This window comes from Chenopodium quinoa, unplaced genomic scaffold, assembly GCF_001683475.1.
Source record: "Chenopodium quinoa cultivar QQ74 unplaced genomic scaffold, ASM168347v1, whole genome shotgun sequence".
Lineage (NCBI taxonomy): Eukaryota > Viridiplantae > Streptophyta > Magnoliopsida > Caryophyllales > Amaranthaceae > Chenopodium > Chenopodium quinoa.
In genome coordinates, this window is record NW_018742484.1 from 6,911,688 (window position 1) to 6,926,332 (window position 14,645).

The 14,645-nt window shown below is 33.7% G+C and overlaps 1 protein-coding gene across 1 annotated transcript; it reads right to left on the reverse strand.

Annotated features, from left to right (window-relative positions):
• Positions 1-602: 602 nt before the first annotated feature.
• On the reverse strand, positions 603-7,166 carry LOC110719609. Its single transcript, XM_021898584.1, has 4 exons — positions 6,665-7,166; positions 6,327-6,479; positions 2,329-2,400; positions 603-1,482 (listed from the first exon to the last, which is right to left on the reverse strand). The coding sequence occupies exons 1-4, from the start codon at positions 6,812-6,814 to the stop codon at positions 814-816; spliced, it is 1,044 nt and encodes a 347-aa protein (XP_021754276.1). The 5' UTR covers positions 6,815-7,166; the 3' UTR covers positions 603-813.
• Positions 7,167-14,645: the final 7,479 nt, after the last annotated feature.

Consider the following 14,645-nt stretch of genomic DNA (forward strand, 5'->3'; position numbering starts at 1 on the left):
CCAGGATAGGAGAAGAACCAACATACAGGGATGAATGGGCTCGATGGACTCCGTACACCCTAGAGTATTACAACACCGAATTACACTCCATACTTCATACTTTCTTTAGGTACAAGACTAGACTCATCCATTTTGTGGAAACTTTTCCAAACGTTATAGAATTGGATAATAGTAACAAAAATCTCAAAATTTTACCAAATTGGATCCTTTTAAGGAGCTTACAAGTTACAACTCATCACCTTTAAGATCAAAGGGAATGAAACACAGGCGTGCCACCCTCTGAACAGAATTATTCATCACCTTTAAGATCAAAGGGAATGAAACACAGGCGTGCCACCCTCTGAACAGAATTTAATCGGAAACTGTTATTAAGTAATTTACTGGCCTTGAAGGACAGCACAACTCCTGTAAAGTTGGGAAGGGGATCCAAATTCCCAAGTTTCAACACAGAATAACCGGCCATAGACTAAGGTTGGTAATTGAGTAAATTACCTGATTGGAAGCCACACTAGCACTCCAATGATTGGTTAGGAGAGGTCGAATCCACAACCTCTTGGCTGCAAAGTGAGAGCTCTACCATTCAGCTCTCACTAGGTTAGGATTGCAGGTGTAAAAATTTATACATTAAGATCACCAAATTCATTAATGCTTGCAAGTTCTGTAATTCAATTAAAATCCAATACATTAATCTATGCGATGATTTTGCTTGAATGGTGAAAACCAAATGGTTGAGCAACTTTGCAGACCGTAATGCTTCAATTGAAGCAATGCCAATGAATTATTGGGTTATATATCAGGTGAAGTTTTAAGGTATTACTTCATTAGATCTAAGAATACAAATGCATTCCACAGACTGTGCAACAACATGGAGGGCATAAGGTTCCTCGTTCGAGCAAAGAGAGCACCCATGACAACCCCCAGAAAAATAAGCGGAAGCATCCTCTGTACATTGAAATGTGCTAGAGCAAAGACAACTGAGCTTACCAAAATAGAGCACCACACAGGCATGTACTTCGTCAAGGAGGGTAGAAGGAAACCCCGGAAGACTATCTCCTCCCAAATGGGAGCACACACAGAAACAACCACAACATACAATCCCATTGCAACTGGATCCCGTGCTAAGATAGACTGCTCAACGCTTGAGAGAGTGCCAGGTGTTGATGGCAATAAAGGTAGTATGTCAAGATTGAATTGAGAGAGACGATTAACCAGGGGAAACATGAGGCATCCAAGGGCAACATCAAAATGCCAGTTCCCTTTCAGGCTAAATTTAAACCATCCCGGAGGAAGTGGACGAAAACGTGACAGGCATCGATGAAGGATGGCAATCCCTGCTAGGCCTTCTGTCACATCGGTCAAAAGGCTGTAAAATGCTTGTCCCCTATATGTCAAAGACTCCTTACTGAAGCCAGCTATGTGTGCTGCAAATGGCATCATCCAAGAACCCACAAACCAAAATGAGGCAATCCATAATAGCATAACCTGGATAAACAAAGAAGATAGTTAATCCAAAGAGCTGTTTGCATGTGATCACATAATTTCAGAGTTGCAAAGACTGAGGGCTACTGTCTGCAGTGAGTAGATTACTCCAGCTAAAGACATTTTCACATGTCTGGAACATACATTGGAACAAAACAATGATAAATATGACAGATGAACCTTGCAAAGTTCTTGAAATAAGGTTTTCCAACCATGATTGACACATTAATTATCAAAAAAATGTCAACAGACAGCATGTATAAACAGTTTAGTGTTTAGACATGTAACAGCATATGGGAGATGGCTGTTCCTACAGCGATGGGGGCATGGGGCTTGAGAGCACATGCAGGTGATGCAAGATTAGAGATAGGCATTGAAGACAATAGAGATGCAGGTCTCTTGACAATATATCATGGAGAAGTCTCGTTTGCTATATGGTGTAACCATATGTGCAAATTCTGTTGTGTCATTTTCTCCACAACTGTATACTGTAATCAACATAATGCAAAAATGTTTGGTCTGAATCATGATAATGTTTGATCTGAAATGTGATCCAGTGTATACATTGTGTAACAATGAAGCTGAAACCACAGACCGCAGAGGACCTTTCTTTCAGTAAGATACGGAAAAGATTGCTAAACTGGAATGAACACTAAAATGGAAGCTAAAAGGTCTCCAGAGCTGGTATAACTGTGCCAAAATCACCAGCACATCAACTGGGACACTGACCCCACCCCCCCCCCCCCCACCCTTCTAAATAACGCACACACACAAAACATCTTTGGCTTCTAGGTAAGCAGAACTTACTTGCAATCATTAATAATGATATATTATTTGAAATGAACTTACTTGCAATATGGTTTCTCCTGTCCATGGTACATTCCAGCGGTCCCCGATTGCTCTAAACACAGAAGCAGCAGCCTGAAGCATTTTTATGCCATTAATAAGACTTTAAACACCTTGGAAGAATAGTAAAATATTACATTTTCACATAATCCTGATTACACCTTGCATCCCAATTCCCAAGTAGAAAAAGTCTAAACTCACAAGTAAATTTTATATACGTCCATCGTTTTTTAAAAGAAACATTTTTCTTTTCAAGTTTGCCTATACATATTTTCAACCATTAATACCTCCCATTATCAAGAAGTAAAGAATATAAAATATTTGAAATTATACACCGAGAAGAATCTAGAAAAACCCCACATGACTAATTTTTCATCAAATATAAATCACCCCAAAAATAGAGAAAGTAAAGTACTCCCCCCCCCCCCTCTCTTCTCTTTTTTCCTCTCAAAACAAACCCTATTATTTATTTTTTTTTTATTTTTTTTATCTTTTCCGTTTTAGGCATGTTCCTTTTTTTTTTTTTTTTTTTTTTTTTTTTTCCCTTTTGCTTTATTTCTTTAATTTAATGGTAAAGGAAATAGTCAATTTATCCCTCCTTACCCACCACATGGTCCACGTTATATTATATACATAATATTAATGTCTCTATACAATTCTTTCTTACTCAAAAAGTCAAAAACATGTACCCCGGTAATTTGGTCCTCTCGTCAGCAGGGACCACTAATGACATTGCCTAATATCATCAATACTAGAAGTTCTAGATTCCAGGTCAAAATGGCAACATACCATAGCAAGACAGTTTGCAACATTGAACAGCTCTAGGGAGTCTGATACATCAATCCCAACCTATGCTACACAAACTTAGGTAGGAGGATCCCACACAGATATGGAACCAAGAGTCTGATACATCAATCCCAAAATTTCATGATGAGGATTCTGTTCGAGTTTTGGACAAAGGTATAACTCTTTTTTTTTTTTAGAATTATATTAATAGTATTTATCCTCTTTCTGTTTGGACTTTGTTTGAGTTTTTCACTTATGTGTGGCTCTCTTAGTCTCTATCTTTTTCCTTTTTCTTTTTACAGCCAGGGAGAGAAAAAGTAAGAAAGAAAATCAAATAAACTCTTCCTCTGTTTCTTCTTCTTCTGGTTTTTTATTTTTATTTTTATTTTTTATTTTTTATTTTTGGTGCAGCTGTATCGGAGTACTATTAACTTTCTCAAAATGGATAATTGTGTGTAAACTTTTCACTATATGTTGATGCTCCCTATAGGAAAGATTCAATCTGTAGTTGACCTTTGGGGTACGAACCTAAAGTAATTCCTTAAAACCTTCACCACTTCATAGGTACATGCTCTGTTACTCTTTTATACAACCTTTTAGTATCCCTCATTAGTTTCTCTCTCAATGCAAATATCCCCTGTTATTATAAATTGACATTCAAATGACTTGCCCCTATTATTCAAACCTTAAGTAAATCAACAAAATATCAACATCTCCACACTTCAATGGCAATCCTAATCCATCCGAGTGAGTTCTATACTTTTTCACCTTTATTATCTACTCCAATTCTATTCATTGACCTCTTTGCATTTTATGAGCAGAGTGATAAATCTTTTGCATTGTAATTTGACCCTTAATAAAAAGTTCACTGATCCTATCAGCTTTACTTTACTCTTAATACACTTACTGAACAAAGATCTTAGGACTTCAATTCCTATTCTCACACCATCTTATTAGTATTACTTTCTCCGTCCTTCAAGTACTAATTAATCATACAGGCTGCATTCTTAGCCACTGTCGCTGCCTTTGCTATTGCATCCTTATACTACACAATATTCACTCCTTTACCCCAACATAATCTTACGGTTCATTTCACCATGTCGTATCTATGTCAATAAAATTTTTAGGATTATTACAATAGCATCCTTCATATTTTACAAATGCAATTCTTCAACTTGATCGGATGGGCATACAAATATCTCTAGAGGTTAATCTTTCTTTTCAACAACTTTGCGGACTACCTTATAATCTCCAAAACCTAATTGTAAGCTGGAGTTCCCATCCTCCTTGATCTTACTTTGATGTGAACCTAAGAACCAGCATTTATGGATTTTCACCCTTTCAACAAGAAAACCTATTAGTCAGGCATTTACTCCATTTCCAAATTCACCAGTCGTGCCTTGTACCTTCCAAATCACTACCTCCATTCACATCTATTTCCCCCGTCACTCTTCAATATAATTACCCACTATCTCCAATTACACTTACTTTTATCTTCATCTTTGCTACATAAGTGCACTTCCTTAAACCTTGCACCTAAAACAAATAGATACAGTTTTTGGAGAAAGTATATTCAATTTAAATATTGCGAAAGAGACCCAGGTCCATCCAAAAAATCCCAAAAAAATGTGATCCATGTATGACTTGAAAAAATGGGTGGCTAAGGTTTGACATTTAATTAATTCATCTACGTTCAACGATCCCTTCATCATTAAACAGAAATACATAAGCATCAATGCAATTAAATGATAAAGCAAATCTGTGACGTAAATGACAAGACAATTTGGCCTTTGTTCAACTTAGCGATACAAACAATCATTGTTCTTAATTCAGTCTTAACCAAGAAAATTATGCTAAAACTAATCCACTCATATAGCTACAACCCAGTTAGATCAACATTCTTTCTTTTTACCTAAAATATTAAAGGCAGGAATAGCCCACTTTGACCTTTATTTTCTGCTCAAAACGGTAACAATAGAAAGAACATGACTAAAACGGAAAAGATAAAATTTAAAAAAAAAAAAAAAAAAACCACTTTAACCTTTAGGGTAGGAATTTAATTTTCTTTTACTTAGCCCACTTTGACATTTAAAAAAAGAGGGGGGGGGGATGTTTGGCATATATATACTAAAAAAGAAGCAGTAGATAATCAAGTGCTATGAAAATCTCTCCATAAACGAGATCTCTACTATAATGTCAATCAGGAAATGCAGAAGTACAAAAGTGAAACTACACTAAATGATTTCTGTCTAGAACTCTAGAGTTTTAGGTATGTTTATAGTTATTAAGTTATAGACAAAGAAGGTATACAAGTTGGCTTAGGTTCCTATTAATAAGTTTACAAATAGTCCCTTCGAAATATAGAGATAGATTCTAAAGATTCAATCACCTGTCATTAACAATTCAATGTGAAGGTTTTTGATTGATATTCGATGTGCTCAGAAAAAATATAGTCTTGTATGTTGTGGTCCTTTACATAGCTGCTAGCCTCATGTACAATAGCAAATATATACGTAAAGGGAGAATGTAGGATCTAATTGGAGGGGTGAGATTTAGAATGATATAGGTACAAGTTGTGCAGCCACTTGTACAAGGCTTTGATGCTTAAAAACTCTCATCTAGGTCAAGATTCCTATCTCTGATACTTTGAAACTTGAGGAAACTGATGGCAAACCCTGATTTCTGACAACTAAATGTTATTCCTCTACATAAATCTATACTTATCTAATTTTTTTTTCTAAGAATCTCTTTAATTATATCACTTTTGTGGATGGAAAAAGATCACAAGTCTATAGCTAACATCAACTGAAAGAGGCCAACAGCGAGTGTGGGTTCCGATTCCTCTATTCTACCTGCAATTCATGGGAGAGAACATATTTATTATGGGAAACCCTCACCTTTTAAAATCTCATTCAACAACCTCAGGAGTTTTGAACGAAAGCTTTGTCATTAGATTGCTGCAAACCACATGTAAGTTCAAGGGAGGCCACTGAAAGTGCACTCTTAAAGCTCTAGATGAAGATTTATAGCCATAGTACATCTATAGCCTGTATAAAAGTAACTATTTTCCAAGACCATCATTTAATTCTATTACAGTTCGACATGAAAACTACATCTTGCACACTTCGTGTAGTTGATACCAATTACGACGTAATAAACTTAAACAGATGCATCAATTCACTAAACATTTGCAGATAAATTGAGCTCATAATTACCTCTCGAAGACCTGACCTCCAATCCTGTTTAAGAGCTGTCTGAAAATCGAGCTTCGGCTTTACCAACTCCTCAGATAAAATATCTTCAACCACCTCAGGTTTCAAGTTCTCAGCTGGAAACTCCTCTTGCCTAAAACAACAAATCTTCCATCTCTACAATTATCCGAAAACACAAAAAACAAAATCAATTACTTCAAATTCTAACCCAGCTACAACTAATTGCATTAAAAAAAAAAAAAAAAAAAAAAGCCCCAAATCACATAATCACTGCAATTTCTAACACAAAGTTAACTTTTTACAAATTAAATTGAAAGAACAAGCATTATATAATTACTTACAGATTTTGAAGCGCTGAAATGAGAATCGGTAGCGCGAAAACTACGATTAAGTAACGATAAGCTAACAGGACGATTAGGAACCCTAATTCTAGTTAATGGTGGTAAAGTTAGGGGACGATGAGAGATACAATAAGAAGAGGAGCTCAACATTGAAGTGAGAATTTAGGGTTTTCTCCGCGTCTTCTCGTCGATTATACCAAACCTATGCATTTGGGGAAAATTACAGATGAATCAAAAACCCTAATTCCCCAAATTCAAACTACCACAAGCATCAACCAGAAAAATATAAACCCTAATTGTTGAATTCAATGTATCCCAGTGCTAGAAATGAGTCAAAAAATTCGATTTTGAGAATTTTGAATATAATAATTTTGGGAATTTTGGATTGGAAGGAATCGAGGAAGCTTCAAGTGCACACGAGTTTTCTTAGAAAGGAAAGGCTTGAATTTTATCTTACCAACCACTCAATTCATATGTGCTTCTAATTAACTTAGATTAGCCAGACTTCAAGATTTTATCAAGGGATGTGAAATTTGTCACTATGATAGGAGTTGTACATAGGGGTGGGACTTTTCAAACCGAACCGTGAAACCGCCCGTTACCGAACCGAACCATCACGGACCGATCCGTTTATAAACCGATAAATTTAAACCGAAAATCGAACTGAACCGTTCAATATCAAACCGAAATCGAATCGAACCACTCAATGTCAACCCGTTACGGACCGTAAACCGATAACAAACCAAACTGCTCAAATCCGAACCGAAACGAAACCGAACCGAATGATTTATAAACCCGTTAATGACCCGAACCGTTTATAAACCGAAACCGTTTAAACTGTAAAAAAAACCGTTTAAACCGAACCATTTGTAACCCACTAACCGTTTAAACCGACCCGTTTATGAACCGAAACCGTTTAAACCGCAGGAAAAATTGTATAAACCGAACCATTATAATCCGCTAACCGTCTAAACTAAACTGCCATAACCCGTTAAACCGTTAAAATCGAACTGTTTTCGAATCACAACCTGTTTAAACTGATCCGATTACAAACTGCTTAATTCAAATTGAATTATTTACAACCTAAATGGCTAAATAGTAAATACAATTAATGTTAATAAATGTAGATCTAATCAAACGGCTTAGGTTTATACAAAGGTTTATATCACCTAGATCTAGTCCAACGACATTATTAATATCGTTTTAGATTACTTATTTATTTTAATTACAAGATATATCATTTGTATCATTTTCATTCCAGTAATAATGCTAGTCCACCCAAATTATCTTCATTGTTCCTTCATAAAGATATTCATGATCATCCAATAACACTCAAAGGTAACATAAGATTGGAGATGTATGAGATTGCGTTACACAAGTGGCATAAGCATTAGAATATTAGTATATTACTGTACTAGTCAATAAGGCGTACAATCATTCACATTATCACTTTATAAAACTTTCTTATACACGTATTTTGTAAAGGGAGGACTAAAATGTTTATAAAACTGCATGAGAATAACTAGATTTGAAACTTATGGTAGAAGAAAATGGGAAACTTTCCCTTCCTTTACATGATAAAAAATTTTACACCCCTAACAGACGTTAAAAGGAAAGCTAACATACTAGTATACTAGTATACTACTATATCTTTTTTTTTTAAAAAGGAAATACTGTAAAGGAGATTCTGAATAGAGAGAAGGAAAGAAAAGAATTTTTAGTGACATGATGACATTACATGAATGAGGGTAGCCAACAAATTCATAAGTTTGTACTATAGTGGAGGATAGAAGTATGATGATAAGGAGAATCCTAAAAAGAGGAAGCCACCGACGGTGGCGACTGTGCGTTGCGAGATCCTGGACGCCAACATGCTTCCTCCCACCACAACTACTGAAGTGCAGACCAAATGGCTTACAGCAATTGTAGCAATCTGACTACGATCCCCCCATTCAGCCAAGAAGGTGAGAATAAATGACTGCAAAATATGTAAAGCAACAATATCAGATGGATCCACTTCTAAGAGGTTCAATGACAATTTTGAAATAACATTAACATGACCTCCGTTATAGATATAATGAGGGTTTCATATTTTGTTTTCCAGATACTAGAAGAATTAATTAACTATATAAATCAGTTCCAAGCATACCTCCAAGAATATAGGAAGAAGGGACTCAGCAGGAACTTATTTTTGTTTTTCAAAATTGCTCTCAGATTTACGTTTATCGTATCATCACTGAGCAATGGCTGTTTTAACTTAAAACTTGAAAAATGCTGCCAGCAAGTACATATACATTGAAGTCTCAACATAAATGACAAGGGCAACGATGATTCAAGAAAAATTAAAACAGCAAGCATAAGAAACAGCAGCAACAAAACTTATCATAAATTCATAACACAAAAGGCAGCAACACAGCACCTCAAGCTGGCAGGAGGCAGGAACCAGCTCATGCAGGCAACAATATAGGCAATAACAACTCAGCAGAGACAACAACCAAAAGGCAAAAGCACTACCAGCAGGCACCAGCTCATAACAAGTTCAAGCAACTTCAAAATTATAGCTTTTGTTTTTTAAAATTGCTCTCAGATTTACATCACTGAGCAATGGTTGTTTTAACAAAAACTTGAGAAATGCTGCCAGCAAGTACCAAAATACATTTAAGTCTCAACAATCAACATAAATGACAAGGGCAACGATTTTAACTTAAGTCTTGAAAAATGCTGCCAGCAAGTCTGAAAATAAATGACAAGGGCAACGATTTTTCAAGATAAAATAAACCACAATGAGACACAAATATCAGTTATGTAGATGAAGCACTTTCGGCTTCAATCTCTTTACCAATAAGGAGGACGTCTTCCTCAACATCCGCTTGATAACCACAGCACCAATTTTGGGTGGTAACCAATGCCTCAACATTCTTTGGAAAAAGTTTACCCCTATATTTGTTCAAAATACGACCACCCAAACTAAAAGAAGATTCAGAAGCCACCGATGTAATAGGAATGGCCAAAACATCCCTTGCCATATTAGCTAAAATAGGAAGAGAAGAAGCTTGAGATTCCCAATACTTGAGAACGTCAAAATGTTCCCCTTGAATTAATCGCGAATGAGGTCCATTCAAATATACCTCAAGATCAGCCAGAGGGCATCTAGTTGAATCATCACATTCGTCATCAACCTCACGCAACTGAAACAGATTAAAAGTTAAATTATGACATTACAAATAAAAATAGAAGACTACCATTAATATTGAGTATATTGTATAACATAAATACCGTGAACATATTTTGAGAACTCAACGTGCGATTAGAATTTTCAGATTGAGCTGTGTTTGAAGAGGCAGGATTTCTGCAGCTTGTATTAGATGCAGTAGAATAAAATTTATAAAGGTCATAAAAAGCTTCCTTAATCATCATAATCTTTTCGTCGCATGCCTCATCATTATACAACGAGTTCAACATATGTCTCACTCAAAACAACTTATAACGAGGATCAAGAGCAATAGCAACTGAAAGAATCAAACTATAATCCTCCCAATAACTCTCAAACTTCTCAAGCATAACTGCTGCCATGGGTGCAAGTTTAGGGTCTTTAAAGGCTTGAGTAATAGCGTACTCAATTTTTAAAACACTAACAAAATACAAATTAGAAGTGGGATATTCGGTACTAGAAAATAACACAGTTATATCATTAAATGGCTGAAGGAAATCACAAAGTTTTTGAATGGTATCCCATTCATCAGCATCAAGTCTATAAGAAATACCCAAAAACCTACTAGTATATAGAATCAAGGCATCCTTAGCTTCTAAGGCTTTTCGGAGCATTGTATAAGTGGCATTCCAACGAGTCACAACATCGAGACATAACTTACCATTAAAAGCAGAGTCTCCTCAGACAAAGCATTCTTAAATTGAGTTAATCTAGAATCAGAAGCATCAATATATTTAACAACCTCACGCAATTTTTCAACACTTTCATGAACTTCTTTTAAACCTCTTTGAACAATAAAATTTAAAACATGAGCTGAACATCGAACATGAAAGAATTTACCATTACAAGGTAGAGGAGAACATAGCATTAATTCTTTTATCAAATATTCAACCATAACATTCATAGAACGAGCATTATCAACAGTTATTGAAAAAACCTTCCCTTGAAGATTCCACTCTTTAATCAGTTTAAACACAAACTTTCCAACCTCAACACCAGTATGGGGAGGGCCACAATATCTAAAATTTAAAATTTTAGACCTAAGAGACCAACTGTTATCAACATAATGAGCAGTCAAAGTGAGATAGCCTCGGTTAGTGCATGCAGTCCACAAGTCACATGTAAAGCTAACTCTACCAGAAACATTAGCCAAAGACTCATGCAACAAGGATTTATATTTATCATGCTCAGCAATAACATACTTTAACATAGTTTTTCTACAAACATGCTGCACCTTAGGATTCAAATATGCATGAAGTTCCCTAAGATATTCATGCTCTACAATTTTTAAAGGATATGCATGGCATATTATAGCTTTAGCAAACTTTTGTAAATAAGTTTTTTTGATCAAATTGTGATTCTTTATCGGGCTGGAGACCATGCTTTTCCAAACATGCATTAATATGAGCTCTACAAGTTGAAGTACCCGCTTTACCAGGTGCTTTATATTCTTTGCCACACAAATTACAACGAGCATAATCTACCTTTTCATTACCTATCGTCTTTACAAAAAAGTGTAATGCTTCCATATACATGCGATTCTTTGACGTTTATTAACAGAAGTAGTGATAATGCCGGTATCACTAGCATCATCAACCGGGGCAGAGGCAGCTTGAGAGCTAACAGTATCAAAATTTGATTGCCTCTCATAGTCAAATTCATCATACTCGCGAGACATGACTGAAACAAAAAAAAAAAACAGCATTTATAAGTACCAAATTAAGTGACAGATTCTACTAATAGTGAGCAATTAAGCATGCATTGTCTCATGTGACTGACATATGTGTACATTTTAAGTACTAACTTTAAGCCAACTTTAAGCCAATCATACATTTTAAGTACTAACTTTAAGCCAATCATACATTTTAAGTACTAACTTTAAGCCAACTTTAAGCCAATCATACAAGTATACATTTTAAATACATATAAGTATACTAACTTTAAGTACTAACTTTAAGCCAATCATACAAGTATACATTTCACTGGACTATATATGTTCATTTCCTGAGGTAATGGTAACAAACTAACAAACTAATAGAGGCCTCAGACAAACTAGGCCCATTTAATAAATGTTGGACTTGGACAGAATGTACAAAGTATGACATTAGGCACAATTATTTTATAGTCCATTACTTGGAGTTTAGTTTCCAAAAAAAAAAAAACACACACACACACAAAAACTAAACTAAACTAAAATAATTAGATGGAAAAATTAAAACAATCCATCTATGAAGAATCAAATCATGAAAATCCAGCTAACATATGAAGACTTATAAAGTAGAAAAGAACACTAGTACAATACAAAATGGCAGTTTAAGACAAATTTAGAAAACCAATCCAACTATTTAAGGTGTTATAATGAATGTGAAAGACAGGAGTGCATCCATTTTGAAATCATTAGCCATTATAACCACTGTCTAATGACAACTCAATTTGCACTACAATTTAAATAAAAATCATTAAAAAGAAAAGAAGGGGCAAATATAGAACAAGGAAAGAATTAATCATAGATTCCATGTGAAATATTTTTGAGTAATATTTGTACATTATAGGACACACCCAGAATATCATGAACACTCAACATCATGATCATATACACAAATTTGAACAAAAATTACATCCCTCTACAAAAAAAAATCCTCATATCATACTTCCCACAAACAATTCTTGGTTTAAATTGGGATTTGGGACATAAATACACAACATAACACTAACTAAAACTACATGATACATTGAATTATAATATATGCTTTTTTTTTATACAAGAATCATATAGTATAAACCATAATAACCCCCATCAAATTCATATACTCAACATCATGATCATATACACAAAAAATAAAATTTCACAAAAAAAAAGCACAAAATAACGAAATATACATTGCAGAACAATTAATGAACAAAAGATCGAAACTTAGAATAAGAATAAAAAAATACCTTATATCGTGAGTAGAATATGACAGATCTACAAAAAAAAAAAAAAAAAAAATTAAAACTTCAAAAAAAAAAGCACAAATTAATTAATTATACATAGCAAAAGAAAAAAGAAAAAATACCTTATACGGTTATACCGTGAGTATAGTATGACAGATCTACAAAAAAAAAAGAAAAAAAAAAATTAAAACTTCAAAAAAAAAACCACAAATTAATTAATTATACATAGCAAAAGAAAAAAGAAAAAATACCTTATACGGTTATACCGTGAGTATAGTATGACAGATCTACAAAAAAAAAAAGAAAAAAAAATTAAAACAAAAAAACAAAAAAAAGCACAAATTAATTAATTATACATTGCAAAAGAAAAAAGAAAAACTACCTTATACCGTGAGAGAATATGACAGATCTACACAAAAAAAAAAAAATTAAAACTTCAAATAAAAAGCACAAATTAATCAATTACATAAATTGTAAAAGAAAACAGAAAAAATACCTTATACCGTTCGCCAATAAGGAGATTCAGATGCAGAGGGATGATGAAGAGGGAGATTCAGAGGCGTGAGAAAGTTAGGAGATTCAGAGGCGTTAGGAGAGAGAGAGCTGGAGACGTTGAAGAGCAAGTTAGGAGAGAGAGAGAGAGAGAGAGTCGTTTAGATTATGATGAAATGATCAAATGAGGCGTGCTACTGCTGTTGTTAGGTTTAGGTATTAGGTTAAAACTTATTCCCCTAATCTAACCGTCCATTTCAATCTCAATATCTCACCGTTCATTTCAATTTTTTTTTTGGTAGTAATTAAGGATCTAGAATCTTCATACATCCAACGGTCTTAATTTTGTTTTGTTCTTTTCGAGGTCTTTTTGACCATTTATTATTTTATTTTATTTTATTTATTTATTTTTTTTGATACTACCGTTCATTTTTTAAACATATTAAATATTATTGTTAATTATTTATTTTTATTATTATTATTTTGAATTTTTGACTTTTGAGGTTTTATTATTATTATTATTATTGTTATTAATAATGTTATTTTTATTAATAATGTTATTTTTATTATTATTGTTATTATTATTATTGTTAGTATAATTTTTTGTTAATATTATTATTATTACAATACTACTACTATTAAATCTATTATTACTATAAGTAGTTTATTACTTATAAATTGTAAGAAACGCAAATGTTTCAAAATTGAAATTGATTCATTACGACATAGTTAATGTACATCAATAACTATCATCTCTATATGTATATAATTAATCAACTATATATTAATATATATGATCGGTTTAGGGTTTAGGGTTTTAAGTTTTTTGGGTGGTTAGATTTTACATCATGCATCAAATCATCTTAATGTAGTAAGTTTTTTTGGGTCCGATGTCTGAATGAGTTTAGTTTAGAGCATTACAAAAGATTTCGACAATGAACGAATGATTTTTTGTACAGATGCTGTTATCTTTCATGTTTAACCGTTAACTAAACAATAGCCGAAACTATTCTCAATGTACGTAGCATGTCTATTGCCATGAAAAATATATTTAATTTGATATTGATCCGACCATACTAGCTAGTTTGCTATTATATACATTTAATTTGGCAATACTGTTAGTAGATTTGATATACCGCACGCTATCAAGTTGACTGTGAATAGAATCTAAATTATCTAATGTACGTCATTGTGGTTCGACCTACTTGATCAAACTCATAATTAAATTGAACATCCTCTTTAAGTTTAACCGGTAAACATAAATCATTATATATGTGAGTCTGTCACTTTAAATGTAATAAACTAATTAATAAGACTAGTAACTAATAAGTAATAAACTAATAA

Coding starts and splice junctions, on each gene's coding strand:
- LOC110719609 (XM_021898584.1), bottom strand. CDS start 6,814: ATGTTGAGCTCCTCTTCTTATTGTATCTCTCATCGTCCCCTAACTTTA. Junction 6,480..6,664: donor ATTTCAGCGCTTCAAAATCT/GTAAGTAATTAT, acceptor GGATAATTGTAG/AGATGGAAGATTTGTTGTTT. Junction 2,401..6,326: donor GGAGGTCAGGTCTTCGAGAG/GTAATTATGAGC, acceptor AAAATGCTTCAG/GCTGCTGCTTCTGTGTTTAG.